This window comes from Liolophura sinensis, chromosome 4 (assembly GCF_032854445.1).
Source record: "Liolophura sinensis isolate JHLJ2023 chromosome 4, CUHK_Ljap_v2, whole genome shotgun sequence".
Lineage (NCBI taxonomy): Eukaryota > Metazoa > Mollusca > Polyplacophora > Chitonida > Chitonidae > Liolophura > Liolophura sinensis.
This window is the reverse complement of record NC_088298.1, coordinates 20,759,533-20,781,881: the sequence shown is the minus strand read 5'-3', so window position 1 is coordinate 20,781,881 and position 22,349 is coordinate 20,759,533. Positions and strand designations below refer to the sequence as shown.

The 22,349-nt window shown below is 40.1% G+C and overlaps 1 protein-coding gene across 1 annotated transcript in view; it reads right to left on the bottom strand.

The window, feature by feature from the left end:
* Positions 1–21,982, bottom strand: part of LOC135464836 (metabotropic glycine receptor-like) — a 55,391-nt gene extending 33,409 nt beyond the window's left edge. The window contains exon 1 of the mRNA XM_064742404.1: positions 21,121–21,982. Within this exon, the coding sequence (XP_064598474.1) occupies positions 21,121–21,692 (572 nt within the window). The 5' untranslated portion in view covers positions 21,693–21,982. The remainder of the gene's footprint in view (positions 1–21,120) is intronic.
* Positions 21,983–22,349: the final 367 nt, after the last annotated feature.

Below are 22,349 nucleotides of genomic sequence, written 5' to 3'. Positions count from 1 at the left end.
ACTATCCAATCATTCAATACTAATCTCAATGTTAAAACTGAGTCCGAGTCCTGGTGTCGATATCGTACATTAAACACTCTGAAGAGCCAGAGTTGTTCCTCCTTCTATATATACCTCCATCATACAACCAGCTTGTGATATACAATACTGTCACCAAAACATTGCCATATGCAGTAGAAACAGTGTAGCACAACTAAAAAATGAAGAGGCACTGAGGCAGTGTAGCACAACTAAAAATGACCAGGCACTGAGGCAGTGTAGCACAACTAAAAATAAGCAGGCACTGAGGCAGTGTAGCGCTACTAGAGATGATAGGCACTGTAACAGTGTAGCACAGCCAGAGAGACAACAACTGTGACAGTGTAACACAGCCAGAGATGACAGGCACTGTGACAGTGTAGCAAAACTACAAATGACAGACAGTGTGACAGTATAACACAGCTAGAGATGACAGGCACTGTGACAGTGTAGCACAGCCAGAGATGTCAGTCACTGTGACAGTGTAGCACAGCCAGAGATGTCAGTCACTGTGACAGTGTAACACAGCCAGAGATGACAGACACTGTGACAGTGTAACACAGCCAGAGATGACAGGCACTGTGACAGTGTAACACAGCCAGAGATGACAGGCACTGTGACAGTGTAGCAAAACTACAAATGACAGACAGTGTGACAGTATAACACAGCTAGAGATGACAGGCACTGTGACAGTGTAGCACAGCCAGAGATGTCAGTCACTGTGACAGTGTAGCACAGCCAGAGATGTCATTCACTGTGACAGTGTAGCAAAACTAGAAATGACAGACAGTGTGACAGTATAACACGGCTAGAGATGACAGGCACTGTGACAGTGTAGCACAGGCACTGTGACAGTGTAGCACAACTAGAGATGACAGGCACTGTAACAGAATAGCACAACCAGAGATGACAGGCAAAGTGACAGTGTAGCATAGTCAAAGATGACAGGCACTGTGACAGTGTAGCACAGCCACAGATGACAGGCACTGTGACAGTGTAGCACAGCCACAGATGACAGGTACTGTGACAGTGTAGCATAGTCAAAGATGACAAGCACTGTGACAGTGTAGCACAACTAGAGATGACAGGCACTGTGACAGTATAGCACAACTAGAGATGACAGGCACTGTGACAGTGTAGTACAACTAGAGATGACAGGCACTGTGACAGTGTAGTACAACTAGAGATGACAGGCACTGTGAATGTGTAACACAGTCAAAGATGACAGGCACTGTGAATGTGTAACACAGCCAGAGATGACTGGCTCTGTGACAATGTAACACAGCCAGAGATGACTGGCACTGTGACAGTGTAGTACAACTAGAAATGACAGGCACTGTGACAGTGTAGTACAACTAGAGATGACAGGCACTGTGACAATGTAACACAGCCAGAGATGACTGGCACTGTGACAATGTAACACAGCCAGAGATGACTGGCACTGTGACAGTGTAGTACAACTAGAAATGACAGGCACTGTGACAGTGTAACACAGCCAGAGATGACAGGCACTGAGACAGTATAGCACAACTAGAGATGACAGGCACTGTGACAGTGTAGTACAGTCAAAGATGACAGGCACTGTAAAAGTATAGCACAGTCAAAGATGACAGGCACTGTGACAGTGTAGTACAGTCAAAGATGACAGGCACTGTGACAGTATAGCACAGTCAAAGATGAGAGGCACTGTGACAGTGTAGTACAGTCAAAGATGACAGGCACTGTGACAGTGTAGCACAACTAGAGATGACAGGCACTGTGACAGTGTAACACAGCCAGAGATGACCAGGCACTGTGACAGTATAGCACAACTAAAGATGACAGGCACTGTGACAGTGTAGCAAAACTAAAAATGACAGGCACTGTGACAATGTAGACCAGCCAGAAATGACAGGCACTGTGACAGTGTAGTGCAACTAGAGATGACAGGCAATGTGACTGTGTAACACAGCCAGAGATGACAGGCACTGTGACAGTGTAGCACAACTACAAATGAGAGTTACTGTGATAATGTAGCACAGCCAGAGATGACAGGCATTGAGACAGTATAGCACAACTAGAGATGACAGGCACTGTGACAGTTTAGCACAACTAGAGGTTCCAATGTAGTGCAACTAGAAATGACAGGCACTGTGACAGTGTAGCACAATTACAAATGACACTTACTGTACCAGAGATGACACGCACTGTGACAGGGTAGCACAGTCAGAGATATCAGGCACTGTGACAGTCTAGAAAAACTAGAAATTACAGGCATTTTGACAGTGTAGCACAGGTAGAGATGACAGGCATTGTGACAGTATAGCACAACTAGAGATGACAGGCACTGTGACAGTGTAGCACAACCAGAGATGACAGGCACTGTGACAGTGTAGTGCAACTAGAAATGACAGGCACTGTGACAGTGTAGCACAACTACAAATGACACTTACTGTACCAGAGATGACAGGCACTGTGACAGTGTAGCACAGCCAGAGATGACAGGCACTGTAACAGTGTAGCACAGCCAGAGATGACAGGCACTGTGACAGTGTAGTGCAACTAGAAATGACAGGCACTGTGACAGTGTAGCACAACTACAAATGACACTTACTGTATCAAAGATGACAGGCACTGTGACAGTGTAGCACAGCCAGAGATGACAGGCACTGTGACAGTGTAGCACAACTAGAGATGACCAGGCACTGTGACAGTGTAACACAGCCAGAGATGACTGGCACTGTGACAGTGTAGCGCAATTAGAAATGACAAGCACTGTGACAGTGTAGAACAGCCAGAGATGACAGTTACTGTAACAGTGTAGCACAGCTAGAGATGGCAGGCACTATGACAGTGTAGCACAGCCAGAGATGACAGGCACTGTGACAGTCCAGTGCAACTAGAGATGACAGGCACTGTGACAATGTAGTACAACTATAAATGACAGGCACTGTGACAGTGTAAAAAAAGGACAGGTGAAAATAAATAATACACAGGCATCACAATATTTCATGGTATGCATCAAATCGGCTGATTTTACAATATTTTCCCAGCTAGCATGATGTTGTGGATTGTGTACACATTAAAGTTTGACAATGATTGGGGCAGTATATACTAGAGTAAAATTGAACCATGATAAACAAAAGCATTATCACAAAAACCCGGACAGACTGGAGAAACAGTATATTCCTTTCACTCACAATTGCCCACCTGTGCAACTTCAGGTAAATCGCAGGTGTGTCTTATTAAGGCTGCTGATAATTAATTGTTCATTTCTCCTGACTCTCTGTGTACATGTTTTGTAACCCAATCACTGTGTTAATTACAGACCATTTTGAAAATAAATTAAAAACAATATAATTTTGTCTTTATCATGCACAACAAATTATAGCAGTAAAAATTTTACATATTTTTATTAAGCTTGAATGTGTTCCAGATCAAATCAGGAAAAAAAAAACATCATATTGGGCAAAAATTGTAAACTAATAGTTAGTATTCATTGCTTGTAGTGGCATTTATGACTGAGAGAAAAAAAAATGTCAGAGAAACAAATAATCAATTACCAGTGGCCTAATGCTCGATTGATTACAGGCTTTAATAAAGCTTGAGGCTTCCCGTGCACCCAGCAGGCAACTGACTTCGGGTGTGATCAGGATGAGGTGAGGGGGGGGGGGGAGGAGGGGGAGGAGAATTAGGGGTAGGGGAGCTGGGACATGAGTGAGAAATGACCCCAGCTTGCCTTCGGCAGGCTATAGAGTGGTGAGCTTCGGCAGGAGTCTCAGCGGCCGGCCTGATTCAGACGGATTGACGTCACGGGCAGGCGGTTGCCGAGTTACCGCTAACACCTTGAAAGCACTTTGAAGAAAATGTTGACGTCAGGGCCGGCTTGCTCGAGGTGTGTTGTCGTTGCTATTTTGAGCGCCGCTGCCTCGTTGACAATCAATGTCTGAGAACAGGCAGGTTAAAAATAAACTTATTGTGAAGTCAAATGATTGTATCAGCAAAATGTTGTATCAAGGATTGATGAAGGTTTGTTTGTTGCTACCAAGTTTCTGAATGGATAATCATACATGTGCCATGACAACACGACATAAAGTATAAACACAACTGAAGCTGACGTTCGTACTTCACACGATATACAGGTCCGTCAATCTCCAAGATACCTGGCTGAAATATTACTGTTAAGAGCAATGAAATCATAATCACTCCATTATTCATTCATTCATTTACAAATTGGTTACATGAACAATCAAGCATTCAAAGAACACATATCAATTTATCTGAACAGTGACTGAATGTCTATTTATGTCATGTTGCAGTCACTTTAACTCTCCAATAAACTACTGTCTCCATGGCAATCAGACCTACACTTTGCATATCATTAGTCAAGTAGCTGTAATACAGGTAAATCATAAACATTCTTGACTGAAATACAGTCTGGACAAAATGTAATCCTCAAATTTAGAAATCCATGAAAACAAATATTTACAACGTAGCAAAGGAATCAAATGTAAACTGAAGGTTGAACACAATACAGATGACTCCTTAGAGCACATGTGTCGATCTCAATGCTCGCTTTACATTACTACCATCCCAGATCCATGAAAATAAATATTTACAACGTAGCAAAGGAATCAAATGTAAACTGAAGGTTGAACACAATACAGATGACTCCTTAGAGCACATGTGTCGATCTCAATGCTCGCTTTACATTACTACCATCCCAGATCCATGAAAATAAATATTTACAACGTAGCAAAGGAATCAAATGTAAACTGAAGGTTGAACACAATACAGATGACTCCTTAGAGCACATGTGTCCCTCTCAATGCTCGCTTTACATTACTACATCCCAGATCCATGAAAATAAATATTTACAACGTAACAAACGAATCAAATGTAAGCTTAAGTTGAAGGACACTACAGTTGACTTCTTAGAGCATGCGCCACTCTCTTGACACTTTCTATACATGACTACCAGCACCAGACAAGCTTTTGACCTTCGGAGCCTGTGTGAGGCATGTAGGTTTACTAAGGCTAAGCCTCACCACTTTTGACCTTTGGAGCCTGTGTGAGGCATGTAGGCTTACTAAGGCTAAGCCTCACCACTTTTGACCTTTGGAGCCTGTGTGAGGCATGTAGGCTTACTAAGGCTAAGCCTCACCACTTTTGACCTTTGGAGCCTGTGTGAGGCATGTAGGCTTACTAAGGCTAAGCCTCACCATTTGTGACCTTTGGAGCCTGTGTGAGGCATGTAGGCTTACTAAGGCTAAGCCTCACCACTTTTGACCTTTGCCTGTGTGAGGCATGTAGGCTTACTAAGGCTAAGCCTCACCACTTTTGACCTTTGGAGCCTGTGTGAGGCATGTAGGTTTACTAAGGCTAAGCCTCACCACTTGTGACCTTTGGAGCCTGTGTGAGGCACGTAGGCTTACTAAGGCTAAGCCTCACCATTTGTGACCTTTGGAGCCTGTGTGAGGCACGTAGGCTTACTAAGGCTAAGCCTCACCACTTTTGACCTTTGGAGCCTGTGTGAGCCAGAGGCATGTAGGCTTACTAAGGCTAAGCTTCACCACTTTTGACCTTTGGAGCCTGTGTGAGCCAGAGGCACGTAGGCTTACTAAGGCTAAGCCTCACCACTTTTGACCTTTGGAGCCTGTGTGAGGCATGTAGGCTTACTAAGGCTAAGCTTCACCACTTTTGTCCTCATGCAGAACCATGTTATCAGCATTCATCCATAAAATGGTTCAAAGGGTTGATTGAAAAATATACTGCGCATTGTTTAGATAAAGGGAATCGTGTGCATAAGGTATTGTTAGAAACAAAGGTCAAGACAGAGTTTTTGTGTTTTCTGACATCACTTCCTGCCTCATCACTGTGACCTGAGCGACCTTGGCTTTCTTCATGATTGCTGTACAAATTTCGCTAGTGGTGGCAGTGATGTAAAGCGAACATAGACAGCAGCACGAAGCACTGTGAGGAGTTTGTGTTGGTCTACGTGAATATTGAACCATTTCCTGTATCTGGGGTATAGTGATAAAGCCTAACACTTTAAGGTTGAATGATCCCGAAATAAAATGTTTATCACACCAGCCGCGATTGAGGAGTTATATCTAATGACGCCCGCTGATATCCCCTCTCTTAGCGCCAGGTTTGTAAGGCCTTTGTTCACTATGTCTAACAGTATAGCGTTAGAGGAATTATCGTAAAAATATTGTGCAGAGATTCATTACATGAAGGCCTAACAGAAAAACTATTCATTATTACATGAAGGCCTAACAGAAAAACTATTCATTATTACATGAAGGACTAACAGAAAAACTATTCATTATTACAAGAAGGCCTAACAGAAAAACTATTCATTATTACATGAAGGACTAACAGAAAAACTGTTCATTATTACATGAAGGACTAACAGAAAAACTATTCATTATTACATGAAGGACTAACAGAAAAACTATTCATTATTACATGAAGGCCTAACAGAAAAACTATTCATTATTACATGAAGGACTAACAGAAAAACTGTTCATTATTACATGAAGGACTAACAGAAAAACTATTCATTATTACATGAAGGACTAACAGAAAAACTATTCATTATTATATGAAGGACTAACAGAAAAACTATTCATTATTACATGAAGGACTAACATTAAAACTGTTCATTATTACATGAAGGACTAACAGAAAAACTGTTCATTATTCATGTACATGTACAGTCTTCTAGCCGCTTGATAAAAAGACTACAATCATATACACAAAATATCATGACGGTGAAAATGAAATTTTATCTTTTGACATTTTGTTTGGTTTACATCATGAATGAATGAATCAGTGATTATGGCTCTCGCTACTTCAATATTTAAGCCGTATGAGGGTGACTTTTGCATCCTGAAAATGATTGAAATTAATTTTTAATAATCAGGTATAAAGTTTACAATTTTAATACAAACTACTTCATGTCAACAGGCTTTTATAGTATTTTTTTCTTTTTTCCCCCCAAAAATGAGCCATGGACCAAAAATAAATAAATAAATAGAAGAAAAAAGAACGGTGGCATATTTCCATTTATTACAAATCTTTTCTAAATTCAAATTCTATCACGCGTTCATAACAGTGGAGATTCACGTTTTGATACATGTCTGCATGTAACACCATGAGAGTCCAAAGACGGTCCAGTCCTATACTCTGTCCATGTTGGTATTGATTGCAAGTTGCATCTAACATTGCAGCCGCTCGTCTCGCACATACATGTACAACACCTCACTGAACAGCAGCGGGGTTCGTTCCTTTTAGTGACAGGCTCTTTCCACAGCCCTCGACATAGAAATGAGCTTACTATACCATGTAGCATAACTTCGCGAGAAATGTCCCCGAAAAAAAAAAAGCTATGGAACATCTCCATCATGTTACAGTGGTTTAAGGCATGCATGCAAAACCTTGGTTCAATACATGCAGTAGTTTATAAGACACCATGCACTCTAGACATTTCCACAATACTGCTGGCCACTATTATATAAGTTTTATTTATTTATTTGACTGTTGTTTTACGCCGTACTCAAGAATATTTTACTAATACAACGGTGGTCAACATTATGGAGGGAGGAAACGGGCTCCATGGGGAAACCGATCCTCTGCAGTTTTCTCAGGCAGACCGTCCCATGTACAGCTGGAGAAAAAGTCAGCATGAGCTAGACTTGAACTCACAGCCACCGCAGAGGTGGGAGGCCGAAGTGCAAGTAAAATATTCTTCAGTACAACATAAACCACCAATCAAATAAATAAATAAACAAATACTCTTGACATTTACCATGACTTACACTTGGTAGCAAGGTCACCAAACAGCTTGAATGCTAGCCTTCAGCTTAGTGCTTATATTCCAATTCCTCTACCTTTTTGCATATGGAAGAGCAACTTTCAGGGAGATTTATTTATTTATTTGTTTGGTGTTCTACGCCATACTCAAGAATATTTCACTTATACAACGGCGGCCAGCATTATGGTGGGAGGAAACCGAGCAGAGCCCGGGGGAAACCCACGACCATCCACAGGTTGCTTAAGACCTTCCCACATACTCCCAAGATTTAAGGCAAAAAGTATAATTTTATATATTAGTCTATGCAGATTAATGTTCTGAGAATATACTTGAATAAACACCTTGCTAACATGCAAAAAGTTTCAGGTTTTACACAGGGATGAGACAGACATTAGGATGGAAAAGAGGAAACTTTACAGCACGACCATAATTTTGTCATTTTTAGCACTTCTGAATTAAATTCTGAACATTTTTCTGGTTCATTTTTTTGTATAAATAAAGAGGAATTTCTCTCAAAAGAGGACAAATATCATGCCTCTTATGGTAAATATTTACCATAACATGGGTTCTGTATACACAAACTAGGAGGTGGAGGTTAAGAATCTGGTAATTAGCTGTAATTAACACACACACACACCCTAAACTTCAACAACGGAACCTCCTCACGGCGTTATTTGAAGTTACTTTGCGTGTATGCAAAACCTCAGCTCAGTACATGCACTTTGAGATACAATGGGTTTTCTAGTGATGCTTAACACTCCCTTAGCACTGCATAGGATCTGTTGTGCTGTCACTAGGATGTTTACGTCACCTGTACCACTTGAGGTTGCCACTACTATCAGCGTTTCCTCCGAACTCCCAGGAATGTGGATATTTTTTCTTAACCTGATGATGATATCAAGGTTGCAATCCGCTCATACCTAAAGCATGTTTTTTTTTTTAGGTGGCGGTACCATTTCAGAGTTTTTTCCCATTGGCACACAAGTACCAAACAAAAGCCAGGTAGCAGTGTTCCTTCTGCTGACTACATAGTAAGGCTATCATTAAAAAGATGTTTGTTGGGCGTGACCTGACCAACCCCCCAAAAAAAGAGCCCCATACTGTTACAGTTTTTTTATATTTTTTTTCTTCATGTTAGTTTCTTTCAGATACCAAAATCTTTCGTTAGCCCGAATACAAGAAAGTATTCGCTACAGACCTACCTATTTTTTCTGATTTCAAAGTATCTCTTTGAAATCATGCGCTTAATTCTGAAAGTGCTTTTTACAGTCCACACTTTTAACACCCCACAAAAAAAAGTCCCACGGTGGGAGGCACAAATTGGCATTCCATAGCTGGGATTAAACCTGGGCCTTGTAAGTCCTAGCAATTGAAAGACTTCCCCAACATTGTACAAGCAATAAAAACAAATAAACATATTCTGCACAATTGTGAAGATCAATGAAAAAAAAAAAGAAAGAAAACAATTCAACAACGTACTTTATATGATTGTTATCTTAGAATGTAATCTTTCTCAAAATCAAATGAAATGTAATACATCTCTTCCAAGCTGTCGAGTGCTGACACAAATGAAAATGCAAATTTAGACATCAAAACACACTAGAATGCTTTGGGCAGTACTAGTTCCAGACAGACATTGATACACTGAATCTTTTACCTCCAAACAACAAAGAGTGTTATCAGAGCCCAGATGATTCCTAATCAATTGCCATGGCAACAAACTTTAGGTACTATGGATACCAGTGCTGGAATGACATGACTGGAGGTAAATTGTGATGAGACTGTTAGATAAGGTACTAAAATGTTACATCTCTGGGATACTACTGGGACCATGGGTAGATATATAAATGTCATAAAAATTAGTTGTTTCTTTTAATAGCCACTTTTATGTAATATTCATATGTGACCCTTAGCACAGTCTAATGATCGTTGTTCGTTGAAGACCCCCCGTTGTCTTCCTCCAATACAGTATGCAGTCTGTACATCAGATGTGAGAAAGTTCATCAGTAACTTGCCAAAGGTTGGTGGTTTAACCCAGACAGTTTTAACATGATGAGCATGGCATTAAACTTTTTGCATAAAAGGAATGGAAATCCAGCTCTAGCTAGTGAAGATGTTCATGGTTATGGCCTCTCAACTTTTCTCAACCAATATAACTGAAAAAAAAATGACCCCATTTCATGAGTAAGCATACTAACTTTCGTAAAGCAACTTCGACCAAAAAAAGATATTCTCAAGAACATAAAGATTGCAACCTTATACTGTCATGGACAGCATACAATACAGACTGTGGCAATTACAGTTGGTAATCTCAGTGACAACGGCTGAGCACACACCATTGTTGTAACAGCTCTGCGCAGAAGAGTTCGTTGCTGAGAAGCACAAACCCTCCCGCTGTGCTGCATGCCTCTAATATATGTGCAAGATGTGCGCCTGCAACCTTGGATGCAACTTGCAATCAATACTGGATAGTCTAGAAATGCCATCTTGTTACACCGTGTGTGTTCAAGCCAGACAAGATCTCGATCTGTTCGATGTTGCCTACATTTTAGTGTACCGTGTTCAGCTTACAGTACCTTAAATTTAGTTGAAGTAGCAACTCTCACTAATGCCAATATATGCGTGTGTTAACTATGACAGAATTTTTGTTCCACGCTGCTGGCATTTTAGTGTAAAGTGATGTTTTAGCCTTCAGTACCTTAAATTAGTAATTAAGTAGCAACTCTCATTATGGGCAATATATGCACATTTTCATCCTGACAGGATCTTTGCTCGATGTGGCTTGTATCTGAATGTATGGTGATGTCTTAGCCTAAAGTACCTTCAATTCAATTTTTAGTACCAATTCTCATTATAGGAAATACATTCATGTTCAATCACCCAGACAAGATCTCTGTTCTGTGTTGCCCGTATATCAGTGTACTGAGACGTCTTAACCTAAAGTACCTTCAATTCAGTTTTAAATATCAACTTTCATTATTAGCAATAATGAGTTCAACCCAGACAAGATCTCTGTTTGATGTTACCTGCACATGCAGTGGTGTCTACGCCTACAGTACCGAAACAATTCAGTTTAAGTAGCAACTCTTATTATAGGCAATATATACGCATTTTAACCCAAACAGGATCTGTGTTCTATATTACCTGCATTTTAGTGTGTACTCCAATTCTTCAACTTTTTCAACTGCCTATATGACCAATATTTCAAAACATTAAGAGAGAGCTATGGGATTTAGAGGAGTAATTAGCACAGTCTTAATTATGAAGCTTGCATCATTAGTGGCATATATATAGGTATAGTGAAAGCCTCAGTCTGTAGTAAATGCACATAGACAGGTACTTGTATCTTTTAATTCGCTTTTAAGTATTAATTCTCTTTATTAAAAATGATTGTCAGTTACCTAGAAAAGATCTTCGATTGCTGTTTTGTTGTCTATACTGTGGTGTGTAATTCTAAATAACTGATACAAAAACAATATCCCAGTCTATGGAGTCTTTGCTGTAATCCTTCAACCTTTCTGCATGATTGCAAGGTGTTTATTCAATCATATTCTTAAGGTGATATTCTGAATAGACTGATAAAATGATAAAATTTGTGTAGCCCTGAAATTGGCTAATCCAACCAATGTAATTTTGTCTCCAAAAATCAAGTTAAAAATGTGGATGAATTGTACCAAATTTATTTATTTATTAGATTGGTGTTTTACGCCGTTCTCAAGAATATTTCACTTATACGGTGGCCAGCATTATAGTGGGAGGAAAACGGGCAGAGCCCAGGGAAACCCACGACCATCTGCAAGTTGCTGACAGACCTTCTCACTTCAGGCCGGAGAGGAAGCCAGCATGAGCTGGACTTGAACTCACAGTGACCTCATTGGTGACAGGCTTCTTGGTCATCACACTGCGATAACACGCTAACCAACTGAGCCACGGAGGCCCCCGAATTGTACTGAAAGTTGATCTTTCATTTGCAAAAAGCTTGAGGAATAAGGGTACACAGCTCTCATTATTAAACCAACAACTCTGTTAATAGCAAGCTATGTTTCAAACATGTACAATGTAGTATATTTGATTTTAAATAGAGATTCACCCAATTCTACAAATAATATAATCAAATATTCCAAGAGAACTATGGGGTGTAGAGAAATAACTGGCACAGTTTTATTAAGCTTGCATCTTTGGTGACACAAACAAACCATTTTTATTGTCATCTTCATAATAAATGTATACAGCAATTCCAATGAAAAAAGTACTTTAGAGGCCGAAAAGGTTGACGGTTTACAGTATACCTAAACAAACATATTTTAATAATGGCCTTAATGATAACTGATGTGTGCTTGTGGATTCCCACACAAAACCCCTTAAATGAAGTTGATGGAGTACATACTGAAGCTTTCATCTAGCTGTATAATACTGAAATTTTCCTGTTTAAAGGACACGCGAAAAAGAGCTTTCAAACACTAGACTTTAGTTTTAAAGGAAATAAAGAAATTAATTATACCTAAGACATGAAAAAATGATGTTTGTTTTTGAGGCATGCTTTATCTCTTAATAACCTCTCTATTTTATGTACTTTTCAGCCAATAGTCAAACATTTTCAGAAATGACATATCATCAATGATCATGCATACAATGGAGGACAAGATGGACGCCCTCCATTCAGATGATTCCCCCCACATAATTGTTTTGACAGATATCACTGTTGATGTCACAACTGAGACTACTTAACTTTCGGACTGACCAATGGGGAATGTCTCGATCACTACTAAACCACAGAGATCAGTTTCATGGGTGGAGAAAACTGCTGGCCAGAAAACTAGGCTAGGGGTGGCAGTAATTATTAATGTAGTCAGTGATAATTAACACAAAGATACAAGTACATGTATGACAAAAAAAAAAGTAAAGTTTGTCAGATATAATATTTGAAGAATGTGTTTTAATATTTTTAACATGTGGTGAAGAGTTATCATAAAGGGCCCACTTCCACAAAACTTTGCAAAACATTTTTCATGTTTTTTGAAAAATTGACTTTTCAAAGTTTGGTGAAAGAGGGCACAGAGTGTTACCAAAGTTTTTTTTCATTAAAATCCATTCTAATCTGGAAGAGCAAAGATTCTATGACCAATGTGAGGTGGCCCTCACAGGGGGTTCCACCCCCTTCCCTCTGAGGCTAGATTAGACTCTCACAATATCACCACAGCCCCATAGGCATGAATAGTTCCATACAAGCAGTGTAACACTGGCCCAGAGCCCAGGTGTTTACCTTAGTCAGAAGCATTTGGTGAGAGACATGTTGGTCTGCAATCACCGTCTGCAGGCCAAAAACCAATGTGATTATTTCTTGCTTGCTACACAGGTATAGTTTGCTTTCGATAAAACGTCCAACCATAAAAGCAACTAAGGATACCTAGGCACAGCAACAAATGTAGCAAGTGCTGAAAAACATGCCCAAACAATTAACACCAACCAGCTATCAGAAACTGAACCAGTAAACAGAGAAATAAACTTGGCCTCGACACTTAGCCTTGGCTAACGCCAATGCCAGAATGAAAACAGCAAGGGGAAATCCAGCCAGCATCTGGGCCAGTTAATGATCTGGTTAGTTATCTTTAGGCTTCGGCATCTTCCCTGGTTCTTTACCAAGAATTCTCCAGCTGGCGTGACATCAGCCATCAACAGGCGTCAATCTTATACAGGAAATGTTTATCTCCATGGCTTACGGACAGGATAAACACCTAGATACCGAGGGCAATCAGATAACAGTTTGGTTGCATTCCTTGGCAATGGTGTATACAAATCTCAGCAGCAATCCATGCAACATCTGAAGCCGATACTTGTAAAGCTTTTTGTAATCAAGCAACCTAAACTTTAATGAGGAAGACGAACATGGCTCTGTGGTAAGAGGCACGCAAGACGAGGGTTCAATCCCAGACGTGGACAGGGTATTTATAGATTTCCTCCATCTCCTAGTTTGTGGGGCCTTCATGGCCGTAGGTGTTCAACTAAGCTCCTGTGCGCCATTTTACACAGACAAATATCTTAAGGGGGCCTCCGTGGCTCAGTCGGTTAAAGCGCTAGCGCAGCGTAATGACCCAGGAGTCTCTTACCAATGCGGTCGCTGTGAGTTCAAGTCCAGCTCATGCTGGCGGCCGTACGTGAGAAGGTCTGCCAGCAACCTGCGGATGGTCGTGGGTTTCCCCCGGGCTCTGCCCGGTTTCCACCCACCATAATGCTGGCCGCCGTCGTATAAGTGAAATATTCTTGAGTACGGCGTAAAACACCAATCAAATAAATAAATAAATCAAATATCTTAAGTAACCATAAATTTTGCCCACAAAAGTGCATTTTCAGAGACAAATAAATGTTACAAAATATTAATTTTGGTGCTGAAACTTACAATTTTTTAAGTAGAATATCATCCCATGTTCAAGGCAAACGTCTAAACACCTTTCGAAACTCAATAGAACTCTCGGAATCAGGAAAAATGGGCAAGTGAGTCATGGATGATATTTATGGTCATTTAGGATATTTGTTGTTCACAAAGCATAGAGAGCAGTATGTACTTGGCAAATGGTTACACATATCGGGTGAAGTAGTTCAACCTCCAGTCAGTGTACCTCAGAGTTTGACTGCTTGCCTGTAACCAAATATTGAGTGAATATCTGTCCACCACCGGAAAGTCTGCCAGTAAATTATCAAACATGCTTGGTTTAATCTGCACACTCCTGTTTTCTACACCCACACAATTGCATGACTGCCAGCTCGTAAAGTTAAAACCTTTTTCAAGCTTACACACCTCGCTATTATAACCGATGAAGATCTCAAATGCCACCCACCAACTGAAAATATTGCCTTTTTCAATGGCCTGTTCTTACACACTGATGTAAATAAGTCCTGTTAATTGACACCATAAAGTTGATACCTTGGTTCTATTAAGCACTGATTGATACCCAATGAACTGATACAATACCTGTGCAAATTATACTACTGTATGTGCCAGTCTGCCGGATAAAGACATGGTGCTCCATAGAGCATAAATTTCTTGATCGTTGAATACATGTCTCTATTGGGTACATCAGAAGGACCGATTCAAAATTCATAAAAAAAGAAACAAATTTTGCATTTGAACACATCATTTTGATGGTTTTTAAGGGATCAACTTGATAAAAATTCCTGTATTCAAGACTGCTTGTACTACAGGTAAATAAGCTCATAACATCCTACAGCTATACATACATTCCTTCCAGCCCTGGTATACACAAGCATATCATACAATGTGCCTGATACATCCATGCCAGGTTCTAAGGATTGCTATATTGGTTCTTTTTGGGGTCACATATGTTGGTTCTTATTTGGTTCTGTTCAGATAACATCTGCTTGTTCTTTTTGGTCACATATGATGGTTCTTTTGGGATCACCATATTATGGTTCTTTTGTTCTCATACTTTTGGGACAAATGTTGGTTCTTTTTGGCCATATTTTGGTAATTTTTGGTCACATATGTTGGTTCTTTTGGGATCACATTTACTGGTTCTTTATGGGCCACATCTGTTGGTCTGTTCAGAGTCACATATGTTGGTACTAAGGATTCAATATCAGGGTCACATGCAGGCAATTTTTCCTACTCATTCTAGGTTCACAAATTATTCCGATTTTAGCCTAGATTATGAGACTCGAAAGGGCACGGTAATTAAGAAGCTGTGGTTGACACTGAATATATTGGCACCAAAATGACATATTAGTGTTTGATATGCTAGTAATATGTTGGTGAAAAGATCTGAAATGCAGATATACCAAGATCTGATATGCTGATATACCAAGATCTGATAAATTGATACCTAAGTCTGATATACTGACATCAAGATCTGATAAAATACCAACACCAAAGTCTGATGTATTTATTCCTTTGATTGGTGTCTCATTTATACAATGGCTACCCGAATTATAGTGGGAGGAAGCCCCACATGACTATCCTCAGGTTGTTGGCAGATCTTCCGACATCAGAAGCACTTCAGTGGTTCAAGATTCATAAAAAAAGTAACAAATTTTGCATTATTTGGGCATGCTTATGGCACACATGTGGCTCTACACACACAATGGCAGGGCTTTACACCATAAACAGAGCTACTGATATTGCAAGATATTGCTAGCGCGGAATCACTAATTCACCTGGAGTTGGAAGCTGTATCCTCTGAAGCTACATTAGGCCACATTAAAGGAGAAGAAAACTTAAAAACATGACACTATGGGCTGAAAAGAGCACATTTCTTTCTATCTGGTAGTGCCTGCTGCATAATTTTTTTTTTCTTTCCATACACGTAAAGCCTGAAAACGGCAAAGCTGGCATAAATCGCTATGTCCATCTCGTCCTCCATCTTTAACACACTGTAAATTATGCTGGGGATGTGTTGCCTCTCAGCCAATGAGAGTCGTCAAAACTGCCGGCTTGTTTGTGTAAACTCGGAACCTACCTCCAACATTCCGGTTTCCCGATCGTCAAGCTGAAAATGAACTGTACTGTTCGCTACCTTCTGAGAAGAAAAGTTCTACCGGAAATGTATGAACTGCACTTCCGAGGTTTCCAACAGAAATTCTCCTCCTAACACAGAAGACTTCAGGACTAGTTCTTAGGCAAAATGGAGTCACCCACAGAAGATTTTGACGCCGACTTTATTTATAATTTACCAACTTGAGGTACATATTAAAATTTTTTATGGCATGCACCTGCGAGGAAATGCATACTCTTTTCAATGGTATTTGTTTGTAATTTAAGTTTTCTTCTCCTTTAAACTGTTATTTTTATGGGCAGAGGGCCATTTAAATACTTTTGACATGTCTGGGGAAGGACATTTATAAAAATAAAACTTAAAAATCATCCAATATGTGGGAAATGTGGACTGTCCCAGCCATTTTTCCTGTGGACATATTTATGTGATCAGAAATCTTAGAAAAACAGGAAAAACACAACAATATCATGATATTACAAAATAAAAAGGTGGATTTTCAATTTCATTTTTATTTCATATTTGGATTTTTTGGTGTTGGGTTTGCTTGTAAAACAAAACAAAACTGGTATTGCCTTACAGCCTAGTGCAGCCCTACAGCCGCTATGGCACAAGTACACCCAGCTCTATAGGCCGATCACACCAACAGCAGTTCTGTTTAATGGTGAATGAGCTGAGGTCATATAAACAAAAGCACTGGTTCACAGCAATCACCTGTTGACCTCGTTAAGGGAACTACTGACAGGTAACATGAAAACCCAGGGCCCCACAGTTCAGATTACAACCAGACAGAACCCAGCTGGCTGGCACACATGGTTCTCTTTACCACATGAACAACTGTGGGCAAATTCTGTGCAAAACTGATTTCAATAGGTTTGTTGGCTTTTTTTTTTTTTTTTTTTTATCTCCCAGTTTTGAATAATTTTATGAATACACTAATTGTTCAACCTTTTCAACTGCCTCTGCGAGCATCATTTTGAAACATTGTGAGAGAATTATGAGGTATAGAGAAATAATCTGTACCGTTTTATCAGGCTTGCATCTATACTGACACAAGCAAATCATTTTTATTGTCATTTTCATAATAATTGTACGCATAAATATCACTGGAAGAAAACCCTTAGTTGTTGAGAAGGTTGAAGATTTATAGTAAGTTTTTTTCCTATACAAGGTATTTGCATGAAAAAATTACCGACAAAATATGTATTTTAAGATGCAAATAAAGATTATAAAATACTATGGTGGTGCTGAAACTCAATTTCCCAGGATGATAGCGGCCTACCTTGCAAACAAGCCTCAAAACGGCCAATAAAACCCAGCATTCCAAAGCAAACACTTTCTACTTGGCATTTTCAATTTCTCCAATGTTTCTACTGTAAGTTACTATGAATGGGGACACGATTTCCAATGCAGAGTGTCAATGAAATAGATATTTAATGTAGTAAGCTTGCTGCCGCTAAGTTAAAACATAGGCTGTTGAATCAAAATTAACATCCAGCTCCCGTGTAATGCGAGATCTCGATTATGACATTTCTGTTTTAAAAAATGGCGGCTTTCTGAAATGCAAAAGTGACCCATAAAACAATTCTGCAGATAAATTAAGAAATTCACACCTACACTAAAACTTAGCAGCAATCATGGGGTATCATAGACAATAACTGTAATCTGGCAACTGTGTGTATCACTCCAGACAACTTTTTGTATAAACAGCAATTTGCTATAGCAATCTGCTTCAAGAACTGGTTATTTTGTTAACAATGTAATACATATAGTAGTACCTGCCATTATTGGAAATGTGTTTGTTGGGCGTATAAATGAGTCCGTCCTGATTTCACATAGAAACAAGCTCCTGTTTGGCACACCTAAGAAATTAAAAGAACTATCCAGGACATCTTCCATTTCTATCATGTTTCTATACCATGAATATGAGCATTATAACAAACAATGATATAAACACTAAAATGTCACACTACCCCCAGATAGTTTAAACGTTAGTCAGTTACACAGTGCTAAGTCTGGCCTAGGCCAACGAGTTGGCCACTACTTTACAAGTACATGTATGTGGAGATCCCCACACTGGTCCTTACTGCCTCCACCAAGACAATTTCACTTTTCTTAACAACTCCAGATCATCCCAATGTTTGAAAATTTCTTTCCAAAGGAGCTTTTTGGTGAGAATTTGTTTTTTTTGTGTGTTTTGAGGGGTTTTGTGGTAATCTTTGCACTGAAGTACAATGTCAACAGTTTATCTTTTCAAACAGCACGTATTTTGCTGGAAGTGTGAGTATGAAACATGGCAGTCATCAAAGTTTCAATGGCTGGATTCACTTAGAAAAAGATTTGCTGATGCAAACTTTGACACATTTAAAACCCGGACGACTTTGGGATTCTGTGTATAGCACACATTACAGCCTCCTTGGCCATGCCAGTGCAGAGTAAAATTTTCTACTAACAAGGACTTGCATGAAACATTAGTTTCACATCTAGATTCAAAGAAAATGTTCGCTGATGCAAACTTTGACATCCCTGAAACCTGATTCCTTTATAGAGATTCAAACATTGGGGCCTTCATGGCCAAGTGTATAGTGTGCTAGCGCAGCACAATGGCCCAGGAGCCTGATCTCACCCATGTGATCATTGTCCAGCTTATGCTGGCTTCCTTTCAGATCATACCTGGAAAGATCTTCCATTAACCTGTGGATGGTTGTTGGTTTCTCAAATGCTCTGCCCAGTTTCCTCCCATCATAAAGCTGGTAATAGGGACTTGTGCTGGGCTATATGTATTAGGTAGAGACTAACTCAGTGGAGTATAAAAGTCTGGCTCTGCCTACAGCTCTGCCGAATCTTCACAATCAAAGAGCTCAACAAAACAAGTCTGAAAATAAGTAACAGGACAATGCCTTGTACCAAATAGTATTTTGATAGTAGCCAACGGTTTAGTACAGGACAAAACTGCCATGTGAATAACATTGTAACAATTTAAATAATGTGAATAGTTGAAAGATTCGACCTTATGTCCTAGGCTACATCATTTTCAAAATTATTTTTCCAAGCTTTCCAGGGAGGGTGTCAGGTGGGGGTGTAGGAGGGTAGCCGAGAGTCTGGGATCTGGTCAGGGTTATTGCACTGTATAATACGCACGCTCTGCAGTCAGTGCTGTTAATTAAGACCGCCTAATGAATATCCATAGTATAGCCTCACAGTTACAGTCAGATTGGCATACAGAAAGCTACTCTGCAATGCCAGCGTAAATTTGCGTATGCATCTCCTGAAAATGCTGGTGTGATATCAACCGATGAGGAAGGCCTACTGAATGCATTACGGTAGATTACGTGAATCTTGTTTTTATGTATTAATTTACTTGATTGGTGTCTTAACACAGTACTCAAAATATTTCACTTATTCAACTGGGAACAGCATGATGGTAAGAGAACCCGGGGGAAAACCCACAACTATCCCAGGTTGCTAGGAAAAATACCTGACGTATTCCAGAATATTTCACTCTTACGGCCAGCATTATGCTGGGAAGAAACCGAGCAGAGCCTATGACTATCTGCAGGTTGCTGTCAGACCTTCCCATATGTATTTAAGATTGTGAAGTAGAGTATATTTCAGGTCTGCATACACACATATTGCACTATATACTCTTGCAATACGAACAGTCTCATTAATAGAAACGTCACAATACAACAGCTATCTGTAAGTATTGTAATTGGGTTTTGTAAACTGTTGGTTGCTGTCATCTGAGAAGCAGGTCAGCGACCAATACAAGCAGCAACTTTGTCTTTACGACAGCCAAAAAAAAAAAAAAATGACAAATGTAACTGAATTTATCATATTTTTCCTCCAGGTATATTAAACATAATTTATGTATACATGGTAAGAAATACATAAATGTAATTTTATGTATTTTTATATATAATTTTGGAAAGCTTTGTTCAAACACTGAATATTATTCACAATCACAAGATATCAGCAAACATCAGCTGATGTCTTCATAATTTCACATATTTACAAATGACATACAATATTGTCATTGTTTTTATTTCAAGGTATGCACAGGTAAACATTACAACCTTGAAAAATACATAACTGCACCCTGCTCCCCTCTCCACACTGGTAAACATTACAACCTTGAAAAATATTTAACTGCCCCCCCCCCCCCCTCCTCCCTCCCCACCACCAAAAGCAAAATAAATTAAGGCTAAGGCTATTGACATGTAAATCCGTGCTTCCTGTCAGAGTATTTTGCAAAATCCATGCAAGCAAGTTGTCTTTTCATTATTATTACATGTATTTCATGATTCTTATTATTTCTATGATAAGTTCAGGCAATAAATGAAATGATGATGTGCGAGCGGTTGACTGGAAACAGGAAAACAAGTTTCATTAGCCGAACACATTCATTCTTTAACACCCTGGGGCCGCTTGCTCAAAAATGTATTGAAAGTTAAGCCAGACTTAAATTCAAATAGTCCAGCATATACTGGCCTCCTCTCCGGCCGTACGTGAGAAGGTATAAGTGAAATATTCTTGAGTACAACGTAAAACACCAATCAAATAAATAAATAAATAAATAAATCAATCCCAATACATTTCTTGGCGTAATACAAAACTAATGGTACTTTAGACCAGACTATAAAGTTAATACTGGGCTTAACTGCTCATACACTTTTGATCAACTGACTCAGGTACTATAATAAAACTTCTCTGAACAGAAATGGAAAATATAAATAACTCTTACAAAAAAAAATCAATAAAATGAAAAACAGAATAAAACGAAATAAACATTATACTTACTTGAAAGTGATTTTATTTCCTTCCCAGTCGAAGAAGGGTACTGAGTAGGTGATAAGCCAGTGACAAATGCTAGAGTTTTTTGTGCCCCTACAGTCGTAATATGGTTGGGTCCAGTAACCCTCCTTGCCATGTACCGTCACGCTGACGTTCCAACGTCGGGACAGATTGTCTTTAGCTTTGCTGTCAAGCTCATAATAAACAGGCTGGCTGTCCAGCACGTAAGAGAAATCTTTCCTCCTGTGACTGAGAAACCAGTCAATACCCGCAGAGTCTTTTGCATATATCAAAGAAGTCGACAAGTCGGTGACATGAATGCCTCCCGCACGCCGGTACACGTAAGGGCTAAAAAACTCGCGGTCTTTGAACTGGTTTCTTTCAAAAGCGATGCCGCAACCTAAGACTTGTGGGCTACTTTCCACCACCCCACGGGCCAATGCTATGTAATACACCTCATGGTCATACAATCTCGATTCGTCGCTCGTGGCTTCCCTTTTCGAATACACAAACAAGTTGTTCAGCGTATTCGCCGCGATAATGGCGGTCCGTGTCTGGGACATGAATCTTTCGTACATCTCCTTCGTAATTTGTAGTTCGATTTCGGCAGAATTTTTCTAGTCCTGCTAAGGGTGGCGTTCCTTGACCTAGATTCCTCTATCTTTTCGATATAATCCAACAATTCCGTAGCCTGTTCCATAGAGTCGGGTATGCCGATGGCACTAGGGGTGGAGGGAGAGGGGGAGTTGGCGCTGGGGTCAGAGGCCAGAACGGGACCGGCGTCTTCGCAAAGCACTTCTCTTCCAGACGGACTGACGTCTGGTGGCGTAATCGCTGTGCGCGAAGCGAGCAAACGACAAGACGTTCCTACCGTCGCGCGCTGCCGCCGACGTTAGAGAAATGGCGGCCACCTGTGTGATCTGCCAGCAGCATATTCCTAACCAAAGGATTCCAGCCAGATAAGAACTGGTCGTCATTTCTCCCCGTCCGCTCGCCCGCCTCCTCCGCCCCCCAGCCGCCCCCACACGACCACCCCTTTCCACCATACTCCCTTGCCCGTGGCCCTACCGACGATGCTCGGTAGAGGATCCTTGAAGGCGACAATTTCGCACGGTCGAGCAGTCTTCATATTTCAACATGGCGTCGGCTCGACAAGGTACCAAGAACTGTTGCTGGCGCTCCGCGGAGACCACTGTACTGGCTAACGTCCATTTTGACTTAAGTCTGGCAGTAGA